Genomic DNA, 17,565 nt, shown 5'->3' on the forward strand with positions numbered 1-17,565 from the left:
ATACTTTAATCTATCCGTAACGCAGGGTCGTTTACCCAAAGACTGGAAAAACGCCATAGTAAGTCCTGTCTTCAAAACAGGTACGAAACACAAGCCTGAGAATTACCGCCCCGTTAGCCTAACTAGTGTGGTTGTTAAAATCTTAGAAAAGATTATTCACAAGGAGCTGTTTAGGTACCTCATTGAAAACCGGATCCTTTCGGAGAAGCAGCACGGCTTCAGAATAGGTTATTCTTGTCTCACTAAGTTATTAGTCGCTCGTGAAAGCTGGTGCTCTATTAAGGACCAAAAGTTACCTGTAGACGTAGCCTACATCGATTTCAGCAAAGCTTTAGACAATGTTCCGCACAACCGGCCGTTATATAAGCTAAGAAATATCGGGATTGGAGGTAATCTATTGATGTGGATAAAAGACTTCCTAGTTGGGCGCCAACAAAGAGTACGGGTGAACTCAAAGTTATCTGGCTGGGAAACTGTGCTTAGTGGAGTGCCCCAGGGTACAGTTTTAGGGCCAGTGCTATTCCTCTTGTATGTAAATGACCTTCCTCGTTTCCTATCATCATCGGTCTTGCTATATGCTGAAAATGTCAAGATATGGAGAACGATACGATGTAAGGGTGATAGCTCAGAACTCCTAAATGACATGAAGAAATTAGCTGGTCTCAAACCCGGCAGTTGCCGATAAATACTTTCAAGTGTGTCGTGATGCATATCTGTCATCAAGGTACAGATACGTACACGATTTACTTGTAGTTCAGACACATAATGACTCAGGAGTCGTCGTCAGCCAGGACTACTGCACACTGCCGTGCAATAGGTTTTAGGACCTTATGGTCAATATGTAGGGCTTTTAGTCGTGCCGACGCTAAAACGTTTTTGACTTTGTATACAGTGCTCTTACGTCATAAGCTTGAGTACTGCATACAAGCGGCTGGCCCCTGCTTAAAAAAAGACTGTGAACTTCTGGAAAAGGTTCAGAGGGCAACAACTAAGCTGATTCCCGGAATGGCGAAGCTTCCGTACGAAGCTCGACTGGCCAAGCTAAACCTTTTCCCGTTGTCATATCGTAGGATTAAAGGCGAATTAATTAGTTTTTGAATTGCTTAGTGATAAATCTGCGCCTGATATGTCCTCATTTTTCTTGTCTTCCAAAAACAGAAAATTTACGAGGATACTCCAAGGAGGTTCACAAGCCCAGAACAAATTACTTGTCAGCTGACTATCGACTTTCCCATCGAATCACCAACGAGTGGGATTCACTACCTTAGCACGTGGTTGAGGCTCCATCCGTCGACTCTTTCAAAAGAAAGTTGGATCAGCTGAGAATCCATTGCAGGACTGACAGGTCATCAAGTCTCCTGTCCTTTTCAAACTAACAAGTAGTATTATGAAAGGTCAAGTATCTCTTCGGATATCTCCTTTACCTCTACAACAGCTACACTCAGACGTACTGGTTTTAAGATGTCTGCTGCGGATTTGCGTTGTGGCATCATTCCCTAGAGTGCAATAGATGCTGTCTACAGTATGGTTACTACTTTGCGCGAAAATTGTTATTTCAACAATCTTGCTAATAATTTATATGCTACTAGTCCATAGGTGAACATTTAGCATGGCATGAAGCGGAACAAGTTATTAAGAAAAAATAACTAGCAACAAAATTACGTCGCAAAATAGTTTCAGAATTGTTAAGCGCCTACTACACAACCATTTTATTACCCTCCCAAGTAAACTGTAATTCATGATCACAATACGTATGATGAAGTAGAGTCCCTGGGGTAGAGTGAAACGTTGCATAATACATTATCAGCATTGTATATATGCAACCATCCCACTCATCCCCTAGAGAGGTCCATCCAAACGACATCTTTAGCACGTTCCTCCATTTTGAACCAACTTTGGAGTAAACAAACAAACAACAAAACAGAAAAGATGATAGAAAAAGGGATGTTAGTATACAAACATGACGTCAGAAGGTTAAATTTTTAACATCGATGTCCCTCCATACTTTGAAGTCTCAACTTTTACTAAGCAGAAAAATTGGACTGTTTGTTCCTTAGGATCTGGGCTGGAGCAAAGGATGATGGCTTGGTTTCGGAGAGCCATATTATTTTCTGTGTTTATAGCAATAAATAAACCTCCAAAGTAAACAGTCTTGTAATTCTTCGACATTGGAGCTGACCATATTATATTTACTGGACACACTATTTGAATGAGGTTGGTCACATTTCCGCACCACATCACGAGCGGAACGCCGTGCTTAAATCTAATGTGTCTCAACACGTCGGTAACTTGTTATATATTTTCTTAGAACTCATTCATCGCTGACTTCGGATTTGACTGAGTTGGTATCGTTCGATTAAAAAGGTGTAACGGACAATGGCATTGCTAAACCCGGAAAATATGTGACATCTTCCGTCTGTTCCTTGTCTCAACTTTATATATTTACACGTGTATTCCATACATTGTCTAGATGTCAACACTGGAAACTTATTGATAGAGGTTTCGGTTTTAGTGTTGTGGCATTGCGATAAATGTTCACCGAATAATCCGCAAATAGTATCAGGGTCGTCAACAATGCCTACATTTGGTTGTGCCAAGAGAACTCGATTTCGCATGGGATTTGGAAAGTCGAAGTATTTATAACTCTGGGCTTTTACTACTTATCCTCCAAAATTACAAGATAATTGAGTTTAGATCCATCATTTCTGTCGACCAAGTTAAGTATATTCTGAAGGACAGCACAAATATCTTGAGTAGCGGCATCGGTGTGCCCGATCCTGACGTTTTGTTGGGGTGTGATTAGATACCATCTGCATCAGAACTTCGTGGAGCTTAAAGCAACGTATGTATTGCTGAGATCGAATTTAGTAGCAGTGACATTACTCTCGATGATACAACTATTATTATCAGAATTCGGAGCACCGTTGACGAACCATTAACTTGGTAGGTCACAGGTGACGTTCCGGTAATCATAGGCCACTTCTTTTCACAGTACGGAATATATATTGTAGTCTGTGGCATTTTTTATGAGCCTTACCAGCAGACGATATAGGTTCAGGGATTTATATGCGGTTGTGAGAGCTGTGAATTCCCCTTTCTGTTGGTCTTTCATGCTGACTTTTGGCACGCTCAAGTAAAGCAAATATGGTACAGCACACCGGCTACTGCTGGTCCCAAGCCCGGATAAACGAGGAATTTTGGGCATGGGGTTAGCGACCCCATCCCGTAGAAAACTAACTCGCTAAAAAACGCCAACCAGAAAAAAATAATGTAAACCACTTTATCCTGTTGGGCGACGATGGTAATAAAGGTTGTTTACGAACTAGGTAAGAAGAGTTTGCCTCAAGCATTCATTCACTCAGACAGACCGTACATTGTGTAACATGGAGAAAGACTTTTCAGCCCACTCAAACTGATCGAAATGTGACTGTATATTTATGGCTTGGTTCAGCACTAGTACACTAATCGTTACTGTTATGATAATAGACCTAATCACAAAATCATAGATTTGTTATTATGTGACAACCTAATTCATAAGATCATACCTGGAAGTAGCATAATTGTCTATACCGACTCGTCCTATCGTGACAGTCAGTTATGTGATGCATAGCGTTTGTGAAGAACACATTTCGGCTGGAGATAGAATAATATATTTGACGTGAATAATGATAAGTCACACATGACCGCGCCTGCAATGCTCAGCCATGCAATGCTGATCAATTCTTTAAACGTTACATGCTGAAAATAAATCTTTTCAGTGATTATATGCTTGGCTTCAAAGATCGTGTGGTTAGGAACTAATAACACTACAAATCAACATTTAAGGACGCAAAAGATACAAGTAAACATACATACACTTGTGCATGGTTATACAAACATATCCAACTTCACATATGGATGTTAGAATGGCTGGAAATGTCGAAATAATACATTTGTCACTAGGTAAGGATAAATCTTCTGGGCTTGTAACAGTGCTAGTCGTTACGAGATTAGATCTCATTATTTTGTTGATGTAAGGATTCATTTAAAAAAAAATTTTAATGGGGACCTCAATGTGTAGGGAGTATTTAGTGGCAACACTGAATATATTAAGGGCTTTCAAAGGTTTGTTACTTGTAAAATATTTTCTATCACAGTGCTTAGTTAAGATACGAAAGCTTCTCCAGTTAGCTTGTGCATATTCTCTATATCTACAACCCGTGGTTATCATTTTGGAATTACTACAATTCTTGTAAACTAAAGTAGCATATTCAGGAATGGGTAAGATACATCTTCTGTATAATAATAGTCTCGATTCGATATTATTGAAGTTTATCATCATGACTTCAATGAGCTTTGTACCTTTGGATACTTGAGATGCAATGTGCTCAGAAAAGTTCAAACTGTTGCTATATCTTAAACCCAGGTCACGAAGAGTGTTGAGAGGTCTCAGTGTATGTTTGTGTACAGCCAGATTTATGTTAAGGCATCGGCCAATGTGAGTATGAGAGGCTGCACTCAATCATAGTGAAGTGCCCATGAAACAACCTGACCATCCTGATGAGAGACCTAAGCTGCAAAGTCGGAATGAACAACATCAGAGATCAAGATATTATGGGAAGACATGGATTGACTAGGAGAAACCAACGAGAATGGTGACGGATTTGGGAATGTATATGCATTCAACAAAACGGTTATATGTGACAAAATATCCCCACACAAACACATACACGAAGCTACGTGGGTCCGGCTCACCGCATCACACCACGAAGAATCAGATCGATCATATTCGCATCACTAAAAAAAATCAGAAGGTCAATGAATGATGTGAGAACTAGAAGGAGCTAAAATAACTTCAGATCATCACCAACTGGTGGTCGCCAGGATGAAACTGAAGCTAAAAAAACAATGGACATCTGAAGAAACACCAGTACAACGGTTCAATACAAACTTTCTTCGACATACTGACATACTCGACGAATTCAATGACAAGTTCCAGACCTTACAGGATCTACTGAAAGACGAAGTAGCTACCGTGGAGCATGGTTGGGAAGGGATCAAAGAAGCATCAACTTCAACGTGTTACGAGGTTCTGTTCGCAACAACCATCGTCATAGGGAATGAATCCCTGTCGAAGTCCTGGACAGCATTCAAGAAAAGAACAAGAAAACAGCAATTAACAAATGTCGAACAAGAACAGAGAAAAGCAAGACACAAGCTGAATACAGAGAAGCAAACAAGCAAGTGAAAAAAGCATTAGAACTGATAAGCAGAAATACGTGGAAGACTTAGCAACAACAGAGGAAAAAGCTACAACGGAAGTAAATGTCAAACAACTATGTGAAACGACGAAGAAACTGGAGGGGAAATATAATAAACCAGAGAGACCGGTCAAGGACAAACAAGGAAAGTCAATCACTGAAATTCGAAGGCATCTGAACAGATGGATAGGACACTTTGAGGAACTCTTGAATAGACCAGCTTCATTGAATCCACTGGATATTGAGGCAACACACACAGGCCTTCCTTTGGATGTCACTCCACCAACGATCGAAGAAATCAGGATGGCAATGAGATAAGTCAACAGTGGGGAGTTAGTAGGACCTAACAATATAACAAACGAAGCACTGAAATCAGACATGGAAGTAATTGCAAACGCGCTCCACGTCCTGTTCAGGAAGATTTGGTAGGAAGAACAAGTGACACAGCAGACTAGAAAAAAGCATACCTCATCAAGATACCAAAGAAAGGAGATCTGAGCAAATATGAGAACTTGTAGAATTATGGTCTACTATTATATTAGTACTGCTCTAATAATAGACCTAATCCTAAATTTGTAGATTTGTCATGATATAACTGCCTAATCTATAAGATCTTACGTGGAAGTCACACCATCGACTACACCAACTCACTGTATCGCATCAATTACCAATACATGATGTAGAACAAGGTTAGGCTAGAGAAAGAACAATATATTTAATATGAATAGAAGATATAAGGTAACATTCAGCAGAGACCACGCCTGCATGGCCGAGCCATGCTACTCGATCAACTCCAGTCCATTCAATTCATTCTTCGCGCTTTCTCCATCGTTAGGTATTTATCCGCGTTAAATATTGAATATCTATTTTCTGAGTAGTCTCGTGTTCAGCTTTGTGGATTGTGCGGTTATTGTTCAATGCCACTACACTACTCTCCCACCAGAATCAACGTGATGTTGGTTCGATACCGAATTGGATGGGATCGTCGTGCGCCGAAGGTTACCAAGACTAGGAAGAATCCCCCGGGCAATGATAAGCTGAAAGATAAATCAAAAAGAAGGCGGCAGCATCTGGTCGGGAAATACATGTAATAATTTTTAAAAAAATCTGCCTTCATGCTTAACACACTTAAAATGACAATTTGGGTGAAGATTATTTGAGCTATAAAAAGTGAGATTACAGTAATAATAATAAAACAAGGCGTGTTAATAGCCGTTGGTTAATAACTTGACGTATAGGTAGTAAGTATTTTGTGTTTAGAAATATTAAAGTAATGAATATTGTAGAAATATTAATATTGGTATTAGTTTTGGTTTAAATTATGAAACCAATTAACAAATATGCCGGTAACTCGTCCATATGTGATTTCCAATTGCATCTGTATTAGTAGGCTAACTGAAGGAACAAAAGTATACCGTGGAGAAGAATTCCAACTAGTGTTCCAGTTAGTTTGATACGGTTTATTTAGTTACGGGGAGATTTTCTCAACCTCATTTTTACTTGACCGTGATAGAATTTAGTAATACTACTAATACACATGAATGGTTATCAAAATAAAATTTAAATACATGAGTGATAATTATATGAATTTTGGACAGATAGCTAGGAACAAATCGTTAAACATGAGTGTATTCGTAAGAGACATGCTCTAGACTCAATGTTCTGATCTGCGGCAGACTATTTATTTATATTTATATTTGCTGGCTGATTGGGCATACAAGTTAGTTGCAAGTATGCAGTTTATTATAAGGCGGAATACGATTTAATTGAGATATAGTGGTTATAAGTTATTAAAATCAGTTAGGCCTGTGTCATATTACGAAGTGATGTGGTGCTGCAAGATGTATTTAGCTAAATAAGTTTTTACAAGATGATTAATAGTGAGTGATGCTCATGTGATTATCAGGGAGAACATAAGTTGTAACCAGGGGGAGTACACTCCCAACTCATGTCTATGATAATGGCTTGAACCTTAGTCAGTGTTGGGGTAAATTCGACATTGATGTTTTCAGTTTGCAGGAGATTTGCTCGACTGCTTATACTGATTATTTGCATGCATGACTGTGTCGCTAAACCATCAATTAGACTGACAAGGTTTTCAGATATTTACTGAATGAGCAACTGAGAGAGAGACATACTGTAATCATCTGTGATGGATGAAGATACCAAGAAAACAACACCATTTAATGGTAATTATAAGTCAATTTGTTGACCGATTTCGTTAATAGTTTCATTAATTTTATCAGTCATATTACGTGATTGTCAAGTTATGACAATGCTTTATGACGATATCCTGAAACTATTAAATTTAACTAGTTATAGTGTTGATTGAGGATTAGTCAGTGGAAAAATAGGTATTGTTGCTTTAGGTGATTCGAAATCATCAGAAATTTATAACGTTACAGAATCTGAGACGCCTAATTTAATTATAAATTTCAATTCAGAAATATTCGTTTAGTGTTAATTCTAGTAGGCTACGGAGTTTTGATTTTAAACGTTTGTTTAGCCAACAGCTACCTGAGGATTTAGTTATTTTACTAGTGCAGTTGATAGTACCTAAATTTTTAGTCTTATTATCTAAACTATGTTCGCATTTTAGGCTGGTAATATGATAAACCAATTCATAAACCCAAATACGATTAGCAACAACGACTATGATGGGTTTACTGATAAATATTAAAGACGATTCAGGTGATTTCTAAATTTAGAAGACATGAAGATATAGTGCAACGCGTGTGTGGGTCAGGATAACATGCAGGTTCTTGACGTATATGACAATTTAAAAATAATGAACATGACCAGGAAAAGTAATTTTAAAGTCAAGACTGCTTATGAAACTTCAAGCAGGAATGTAACGCATTATAAACTTTTCATGAGAAATTCCTGCATTTAGCCTAGAGACACTGACAAATATATGGCACAAGCAACTGGAAGACATATACATGTTAAGTACAAAAAAAAATCGTCCAGTAAAATAGTTAAACTCGCCTGGATTATTTTTGAAAATTATATTATTCAGTGGACGACATATATAACGCCATTCGTGAGGAGTAGTAATGATCCAAAAGTATCCAGAATAAAACATGCAGTATGGCAATTAATTCCAGGGTGCTTGATGCTGTTGAGGTTTTTGTCACTTGCTCGGATCAGAACAATTGAATGAATCCAGATAATTATGTAGTTGTTATTGAACGAGCCATCTGAAACTCACCGTATGTTTTTGCAGTTGTTTGGCAATGGAACTCGAAAATATGAAATTAGGCAGGCAGTGGTCGGAAGAAAAGATATTGCAGGATAGTGCATAGTTTAAAACAGAATGAGGTGTTAAGTGAGGAAACACTGAGAATTAGGTTCATATAACTATTTATTCCTTGATCGCATTGTTAGTCAATGTATATTTACGCTATTTACAGGTCATATTTGCTAGAGCTTGATGTTTAAACAAGACTATGTCGCTGAAGCATGTAAATGCTATTACAGCCTGTTAACAAACCATCAAAGCTAATTAGTTAATATAGACGACCAGTTTTTATTATCGATTGAGCTAGTTTGTCATGAGGACTAATCAATATAACATTACGATAATGCATGTGAGCATTAATCAGAGGACTATTAGAATACAGGGTTAACATAAATATAAAATCGATCGAGAAAGTTGAAGTGGAAATAAGGATTAATAATAATAGGTTGCGTTTCTTTAGTTGGGCTCGCCAATGTGGAATTATGGTCTACTATTATATTAGTACTGCTCTAATAATAGACCTAATCCTAAATTTGTAGATTTGTCATGATATAACTGCCTAATCTATAAGATCTTACGTGGAAGTCACACCATCGACTACACCAACTCACTGTATCGCATCAATTACCAATACATGATGTAGAACAAGGTTAGGCTAGAGAAAGAACAATATATTTAATATGAATAGAAGATATAAGGTAACATTCAGCAGAGACCACGCCTGCATGGCCGAGCCATGCTACTCGATCAACTCCAGTCCATTCAATTCATTCTTCGCGCTTTCTCCATCGTTAGGTATTTATCCGCGTTAAATATTGAATATCTATTTTCTGAGTAGTCTCGTGTTCAGCTTTGTGGATTGTGCGGTTATTGTTCAATGCCACTACAAACTACAGAGGCATCACACTACTGTTAGTACCGAGAAAAGTTTTCAGAAGAGTGTTGCTGAGCGGATGACAGACTCAGTAAACGCCCAACTTCGAGGTCAACAGACCGGATTCCGTAAGGATTGATCGTGAACAAACCAAATCGCGACACCACGGATAACTGACTAATGCTTTCTCATAGTCAAGAATTTTTATTTATTTATTTTAACACATAGATATTGGTACAAGGAGGCACCAAATACATATGCCCCACGCATATGCAAGGTCGTGAATGGAGCACAGCTGACAAACTCATTCCAAGTAAGCACCGAAGACAGACGACGCTGCTTACTCTCTCCCTTTCTCTTTTTTATGGTGGTTTGCTGGATCATTAAGACCTCCATATCTCAGTTGAAGTACAAAATACAATGGACAGCTTGGATGCGACTAGACGATTTGGACTTTGCAGGTGACCTGACCCTTCTATCCCACGCACATACACACACACCAACAAACTCAGGTCAAGACAACCAGCGTAGCATCAGTAGGCTTCAACATACACAAGGTAAATAGCAACATCCTCAAATACAACACAGAGAACACCAACCCGGTCACACGATTGAGAAACTCCGGAAGATGTGAAATTCTTCACGTACCTGGGAAGCATCATCGATGAACAAGGGGGTTCTGATGCAGACTTAAAGGACAGGCTTGGCAAAGCAACGGCATCATTTCTACAGTTAAAGAACATATGGAACTCAAAACAACTGTCAACCAGTATCAAAGTCACAATCTTCAATACGAACATCAAGACAGTTTTACTGTATGGAGCCAGAACGTGGAGAACTACTACAACCATCATCCAGAAGGTACAAGTATTTATAAATAGTTGTCTACGCAAGATATTCAACATCCATTGTCCGGATACCGTCAGCAACAGCCTTCTGTGGGAGACGACAAACCAGCCTCCATCTGAAGAGGAAATCAGGAAAAGACGTTGGAAGTGGATAGGACATACATTGTGCAAATATCAAATTGCATCACTAGACAAACCCTAACTTGGATTCCTGGTGGGAAACAGAAAAGCAGAAGGCTAAAAAACATACATCATGGGGAATCGGAAGCAGATATGAAAAGGATGATTGGCGACTGAAAATAACTGGAAATGATTGTCCAGGACAGAGTTAGATGGAGAATGCTGGTGGTCGGCCCATGTTCCTCTAAAAGGGGTAGCAGGAGTAAGTAAGTCACATAACAATTGTTTCCATACTATATGTAGAGTTTACATCGGACATGTCTCATGTGCTCAGGCGTCATAAAACACAAAGCCGAGGTTTGGAGAGACGGGCATTAGGTAAACATTTACTGTACGGCCATTTTTGTATTTTTTTTCGAGCGAAATTCTTTTCATCCCTTTTGAAAAAATTTTTCCTTCCCATCTTCCAATAATTTTCACTCTGTTTCGTCCAATCAAATAACTAGTTTTGAGTTCGTTATAATTGGTCGTTTATTTCTTAAAATCGATATAAAATATCAGGGCATGACGACGGGGCACATTTTCTTACAATTATGGACGGTAGTAACATACAAAGCACTTGTCAAAACTTGTTATTCAACAATATGGAATATTATATGGGGATATTTAAACTGCAAATATGCTGTTGACATTACGTGAAAAAATGTTAAGCCCAATTGACGAGCACAATAATCTATTCACATGACTACTTACATAGACAAGTATTTTTTGTCATAATTTTAAACTGCTCAACTACAAAGAATGTACAGGTAAAAACAATTAACGCTTTTAATGGATTAGCAAAATAACTCAATTGACAATCTTGCATTTATTTATGACACCATTATTCAGATAAAACTAAACAATTCTTTTCTACTAAGAATTACTGTTTAGAAAAGAACCCAATCATAAATATTATTTGCTACTTTATGAGTAAAATGAAGTTGGTATCTTTTTTTTTAAAGCTAACATTTTGATCAAAACTGGGATGGAACAGTCAGACAGAATTGTTTTTTATTGGAATAGTTGAGATCATGAGTGAATTGAAGCTAGAGCACCATAAAAAACCTATTAATGTCTAACTTCAAGTAATCCACGAAATTTTTATAAATCTCAATTGATTATATTGCTTAATCACTAAGGCTTAATTAGAATTCATCAATGTTGGTTTAGTTGACCTTTCCTATAGAAATGATGTCGTTGTACTAGTAAACTGGTAGCCGTATATTTGATGAAGCTTACAAAGCGTTTACGAATACGTAGGCGCTAATCACATAATGACTATTAATCTTAAATGAATTTTGATGGTTTCATCACTTGACCTTTGCCATGGAAACAAGGAATTGAAACAAAAGAATTCAAATCAAATTGTGGGTGGCCCTGAAAAGGGCCTTTACTCATTCTCTTAACAATTCCGAACTTCATGAACAAAAAAGTTGCTATGACTCCGTTATAGCGCTGCACATGGAACAGTGGATTCCATGGACGTGTGGTGATGGGTCGTAAGCACAAAATAAATGAAGCATTGCTTCGCATGGACAAAAAGTCCAGGCACTTCCACCAGCAGTTTCATGTGGCGGTTGCGCAAGATTGCAAATATCATAAAGTCTGTTGTCATACACGTCTTCGTCATTGTCGTCGTCTCGTTCAGTGAACTCGTCTGAGCTAATCGAACCAATTTCTTCCTCGTCATTGCTTAACGTTGCATCCATATTGACGTTATTTTGGTAGTCGGTAACTTACAAAATACGAAGGAAAGACATTGAGTGTTCAAGGTGGTCCTTAATGAAAAATTATAACAACACTAATCGAATTACCTCGTTCGTCTACTCGGTTGTGAGGAACCGCTAGGTGTTCTACGACCATTTCTCCAACATACGAATCTAATATACGGCTTCCGATCTCTATGGAAACGAGAATCCCTCACCACATAATGGCAGTACGTGGCTCTTTCATACGTTCTAATGGCGCTCTTTAACGCTTCAAGAGATTTGAACACTACGAGATACAATGTGCTCAAGAATAGGTTATCGGTTTCTGTGACAACGTGAGGAACGACAGAGCTCGTGGAAGATGGGAATGAAAAATTTTTTCAAAACGGATGAAAAGAATTTCACTCGAAAAAAATACAAAAATGGCCGTACAGTAAATGTTTACCTCGGCATTATAAACAACAGTACAGTGTGTCCTTAGCATCTCAGGGCCATTTAACTTAAGGACCAACGTTTAATTCTTCCAAGCAAACACTGAAACTAGTGTTAGACTCTGGATACTTTCATATGTTGACATCTGCATGATGACGACAATCACACACTAGTTCTATGAACTGAATTTCACCTCGAATGCCTAGTAGTTTTAACCCCTCTAAATCGAGTCTCATTTCCAAATGTCTTTCATAAGCAAGACCTTATTTAACTTGAACTTTTGAAAACTAAATTCACTAGAGCTTGAACTATGAGCATTTACGTTATCATCACATTTATGGACATCAGAATCATACGAACGTTTATAAGTGCATCACTCGAGAAATGCCTGAAAGGATTCGTGAAATACGATATATGTCAATGCTAGTGTAAAATTTCTGAAGACTAGTCTGATTCTTTATCTATCAAATGCCGAATACAATGTTCTAAACCTTCTGCACCGTGACATATTCTACGTAAATACTAACCGAACATAAGGAAAAAGATATCAGCAAACGGTCCAGGCAGATATGAAGCAACAACTCAAGAAAACTCCTTGATGGGACATTGGTAAATATAGTACAATCCCGCATAGGAAATTTACATTTCAGGGAACGCCCATATATTCCGATTCATTTTTCTGCTGTTTGTCTTAGTCGTCCCATCGTTGTTCGAAACTGCAATTGATGTAGGTTCATCCTGATGACGATCCCCAAAAAGGACAAAACGCGCGTCCTGAGTTTCACTGATGGCCACTACCCATTTTTGCTTATAATTCACATATTCGTTAGATTGCTTCAGATAGCTCTTCCTGGCCATGATCTTCCGATAAAAGTGATATCTAAAGCTTAAACTTAGTTGTAACAGGTGCACTTGATGTCTAAATTCATCTCATAATCGCATCGGCAAACATCCTTTTAGTGTGTGACATAACGAAGATCAAACTGAATTGTATTACAATAAAGCAAATATATTTCCGGCTTCTTTAGGCTGACATAATCAGAAATGTGAGAGTCCAGATATTAAAGTTCTTTTGAGTTATTTGAAGTATTCTATAGGATTTTAAGGGACAATAGCTACCAACTTTGAAAAATAGTTCACCGATTTTCTGACAGGCCGAATAAACATTTTGGGAAAACACTACCAAAAATTCAAAAATTAACCACGGTCTAAGATTCTTCCTAGCATTTGCCTGAAAACTGTCCGTGTTTAGGGATATGTTCCGAACGTTCTCATAGGCACAGAATTTTGGCGAGTAATTTTCACTGACTTCAGGGAAATGCTCCCATTTTTCTATGCAAAACACCAACTGCTGAGATTTTACCTACAATATCTACAGGATATCCTTTTGGTCAACTCTGAGAATTTGTCGATAATCTAAACAGAGGTCCCATTTTCGAGCAATATACGCGCCTGTCGAAGCCCAAGTGCTTGTTAGTGATTACAGTGAAAATGAGCTTTTTTTTATCACACACCTATCGTCTATTACTGCCTCGCAACTTTTGCTTCCCTGAAACAAATGACATCACCAAGTTAATAAACTTAGTACAAGTAGGCTTTCTTCTAGACACTATCCATAACTTACATCCTAATTATGCATAACTACAATCAGAAGACTGCTTGCATTGCCAATGAAAGTCTTAATCACAATACAGAAATCCTGTGTATAGTAAGTTCTATCGCGCATTTACAGTTACAGTTTGTAAAGGAGGGTGAATAATCGCTGACTCAACACAGTCACGTACGTGGTGTTCTGTAACGAAAAAAGAAAATTAAGGTGTAGGTCCGTGATACCAAGAACCTTTATTAACACATACATGGTTCACATTCCGTATGAATGTGGTGATATTGGTTGCCAAAAAGAAATTAGTGTGCCAATGTTGTGTGTAGCTAACTGAATATGTCATGAGCCATAATAACCCACTGGATTGTCACCTAATGTTTTCGAGGTCGACCAGAAATGAAAAAAAGCCATTTAAACCTTTTGCTTTAACCACATATACACAAAACAATATTTTTTCTGATTTATGATTACATTTTCTCCTGGTTTCTGCCTTTGTACTTTATGTCTGCAATCATGCAAGTTAAATACCTCCAAATATGTGTATTCTTTCCACTGAGAACATTTAAGTATCGTTAAACAGTCATACCCATCTGTTCTGTTCGTCGTCCTTTTTTCATCTTTTTAGCATCACGCCTAATGCAAACAGCTACCGAGCTTTTATCATTGCTTGGATCAGGTGACTTACCTATACTTTTGACATCTTTCCTCTTGAAGTCGCTTGGACTACCTCATCCGACAGCGAATCCCATATTTGACTACTTGTAAAGAGTAGAATGTGTGCTTACAGTTCATTTTATTATGTTTTGTCTCTGATTTCTGTGTGTAACCTCTGAAGTTTGTGTTGATGCTGAGCTTGGGCAAATTTTTAAGGGGATGTACCGGAGCATTTAGGATGCTTTGACTCAGTGGTCACCTTTGAGAAGCCTATACTCTTATGGGTAAGGATTCAGTTATTTGGAGCGCTTTTCATTACGTTCGATTTGGGGTCTCCGAACCGATTTCCTGGACTAGGATTCAGACATTTTGAGGAACGCCTTTAGTCACTGGATCTTTATTCTTGAGAAAAGGCGACTCAAAGGCGATCTTTCAATAACTTACAGCAACTCAAATAATCGTAGATCACCATCGTAGATGGTTTGTGTCGAATAATTGGGGGCCTACTCAAGTTAAACGAGGATGGTGTGACCAACTAGATAACTTCAAAGTCCCACATCGTGGTTAATGACCAAAGCGGACTAATTTTTTGTCGTATCCAGGTACTATGGCTGCTTTGGTGACCATACAACACAAATGACTTTATTGCAGGAATCTATTAGTTAGAGTTGGTACAAGAAAGAGTGCAACCGCTATTGCATGGACCAGACCATTGTGCGCAATGAACTGATTCGCGTTGGTTTTTACTGACCATTACGAGAATCGGTGGACTAATTGACATTCAGTGACTTGCTTGGTGGATGATTTGGCTAGGGACCAATGACATTGCACTACCCCTACACAATCTTAGGAACTTTCTAGAGGACCTAATTAAGTCCGATTCCAACACAAACTTAGGGAAATACGAGAAGAATGGAGATACAATACTGTAAACTGAACTTTGGGAACATCTACTTTTCACGACTGGCCAACTCTTAGAATTCAATGCCAGCCGAAGTACTCAAAGCAAAATCCCTGTTGTCTCAAAGGAGGAAACTTGGTATTTTCTTGAGGACTCAGAAAACTATTTCAAACCTATTCAATAATATTTCTAATAATCCTATTTGTTTTATGTATCTAGGCCGTTACCTGAAGGAATCGGTGATTCACTAGTACTGGACACGGAAGCTCGTCAACCATTTGAATCACCTCACGTTTTGATGTATTTGGCTACATGTTTATCAAAACCAGATATTAATTTCCACTACACATAAAAGATCTTTAATCGAGAGACTTTGGTTTTCTCCTCAAATAGTTAAAATTACTTCAGTGTAGAAATCTTTCTGTCGTGTTTTTTGGTACTGTACGTTACACTCACTTGACCTTGCGGGTCTTCTTGACGTGTTGGGTCCTAAGAGTGTTAGGTTTCGCTGCGAAATTATGGAAGCTTGTGCAGCAATTATGAGAGAAAATGTAGATTTGAGTTCACAACTGAATGAGCAAGACTTTCCTGCCCTCCCAAAAGCGGGGTTATCTCGTCCTGTCAAAGCTTTAGGTGCATTAATACCTTCCTACCAAGCCAAAACTACGGAAGTATGATTATGTCTGTCTAGTAACATTGTTAGGTCTTGGAAATACCCTTTGAGGAGAGACGATTCGTTAATAATGAAAACGATAATCTTTCAACCGGTAGAAGATACAATGTTCAGAGCAAAATCTGTATGGAAATAGCAAGAGATACAAATGTTGAAATGAATTTGAACAGCTCCAAAAATCATATTCTGACGGTCGTTATCTCAGGAGAGCCAAGCAGAGTGGCTGAAGCTAAGAGAAGGGTGGTAGCTGAATTACAACAACAGGTAAGAGGATTACAAGCGGTATTCTATGTTAAACTGAAAATTGTTAATTGGTTTTACGACAAAAAATATTTACTCGAGGGCAGAATGGTTTGTCCGCATGTGTTAGATGGCTCACATAGGGGTAATAATCTGTGGTCAGTTATAGACGCAGTTCAATTTTAACCTTGTCTAGCTGCAAAAGTAGTTAGAAAAGGTCACTGATAATGTCGCCTTGTAAGTTGGTCTACAGCTATTGGCTATTTTAATTGTCTGGGAAGCCCCCAAAGATTTGAATTGGTCTCGAATTGAGTGAATAAAAAGCAGATTTCACCCGTTTCGAAAAGCAAAATTACTACTGAAAGTAGTTCATTTTCGAAGTCAGATTTCAAACATCGAGTCATTTTAACCGGGTTAAATGATAACATAAACTCTATTTTTCGAATGGATCAATTTAATCATCACTAGTTCTTCAACAGATGAGTTTCATTTTGATAGTTCAAGTGAATGACTGCCATATAAAGATGAAAATACTTGGTATACTAAATCTCATGCTTTTCAAACAAGAATTAAACGTTTACATCATATTTATCTTCAAAATTCAGGTGACAATCCTATTGAATGAAAGTTAAGAAAAACAGTGTTTTAAAAATCGACAGTAATAACCGGTACGTTCGGGGTGCGGTGTTTCAACTGCATTGAGGTTAGTCAAGCCTTATCTGATGAATTTTACCACCAGTTATCTGTTCTTCTCCAGAAAGTGCGTTCGACAGATATTGTAGTAATAGCCGGAGACTTGAATGCTCAGGTCTGGCGTCTAGGCTCAGAAGAGAGTCGTTTAGGTGGCCGATGGGGACTCGTTGGTCGCAGGTCAGATAACGGGGACCGTCTACTGCAACTTTGCACAGACCACAACCTGTTTCTGGCTAGCACTAACTTTGGCACAGTCATCGCCGATGTGCCACCTGGCGTCCTCCCTCTGCATCTC

At 38.3% G+C, this 17,565-nt stretch overlaps 2 protein-coding genes across 2 annotated transcripts in view; both read left to right on the plus strand.

Moving 5' to 3' along the window:
* Positions 1-4,314: 4,314 nt before the first annotated feature.
* Positions 4,315-5,691, plus strand: MS3_00001264 (uncharacterized protein). The gene has a single exon (XM_051208733.1). It carries the CDS (start codon positions 4,865-4,867, stop codon positions 5,225-5,227), a length of 363 nt encoding a protein of 120 aa, XP_051072443.1. The 5' UTR covers positions 4,315-4,864; the 3' UTR covers positions 5,228-5,691.
* Positions 5,692-16,115: 10,424 nt separating this feature from the next.
* The window catches only part of MS3_00004363 (uncharacterized protein), an 88,452-nt gene continuing 87,002 nt past the window's right edge, over positions 16,116-17,565 (plus strand). Inside the window, exons 1-2 of the mRNA XM_051212281.1 lie at positions 16,116-16,335; positions 16,368-16,601. Of these exons, the coding sequence (XP_051072444.1) occupies positions 16,204-16,335; positions 16,368-16,601 (366 nt within the window). The 5' untranslated portion in view covers positions 16,116-16,203. The remainder of the gene's footprint in view (positions 16,336-16,367; positions 16,602-17,565) is intronic.

The sequence above is a fragment of the Schistosoma haematobium genome, chromosome ZW (assembly GCF_000699445.3).
Source record: "Schistosoma haematobium chromosome ZW, whole genome shotgun sequence".
In the NCBI taxonomy this organism is placed as follows: domain Eukaryota; kingdom Metazoa; phylum Platyhelminthes; class Trematoda; order Strigeidida; family Schistosomatidae; genus Schistosoma; species Schistosoma haematobium.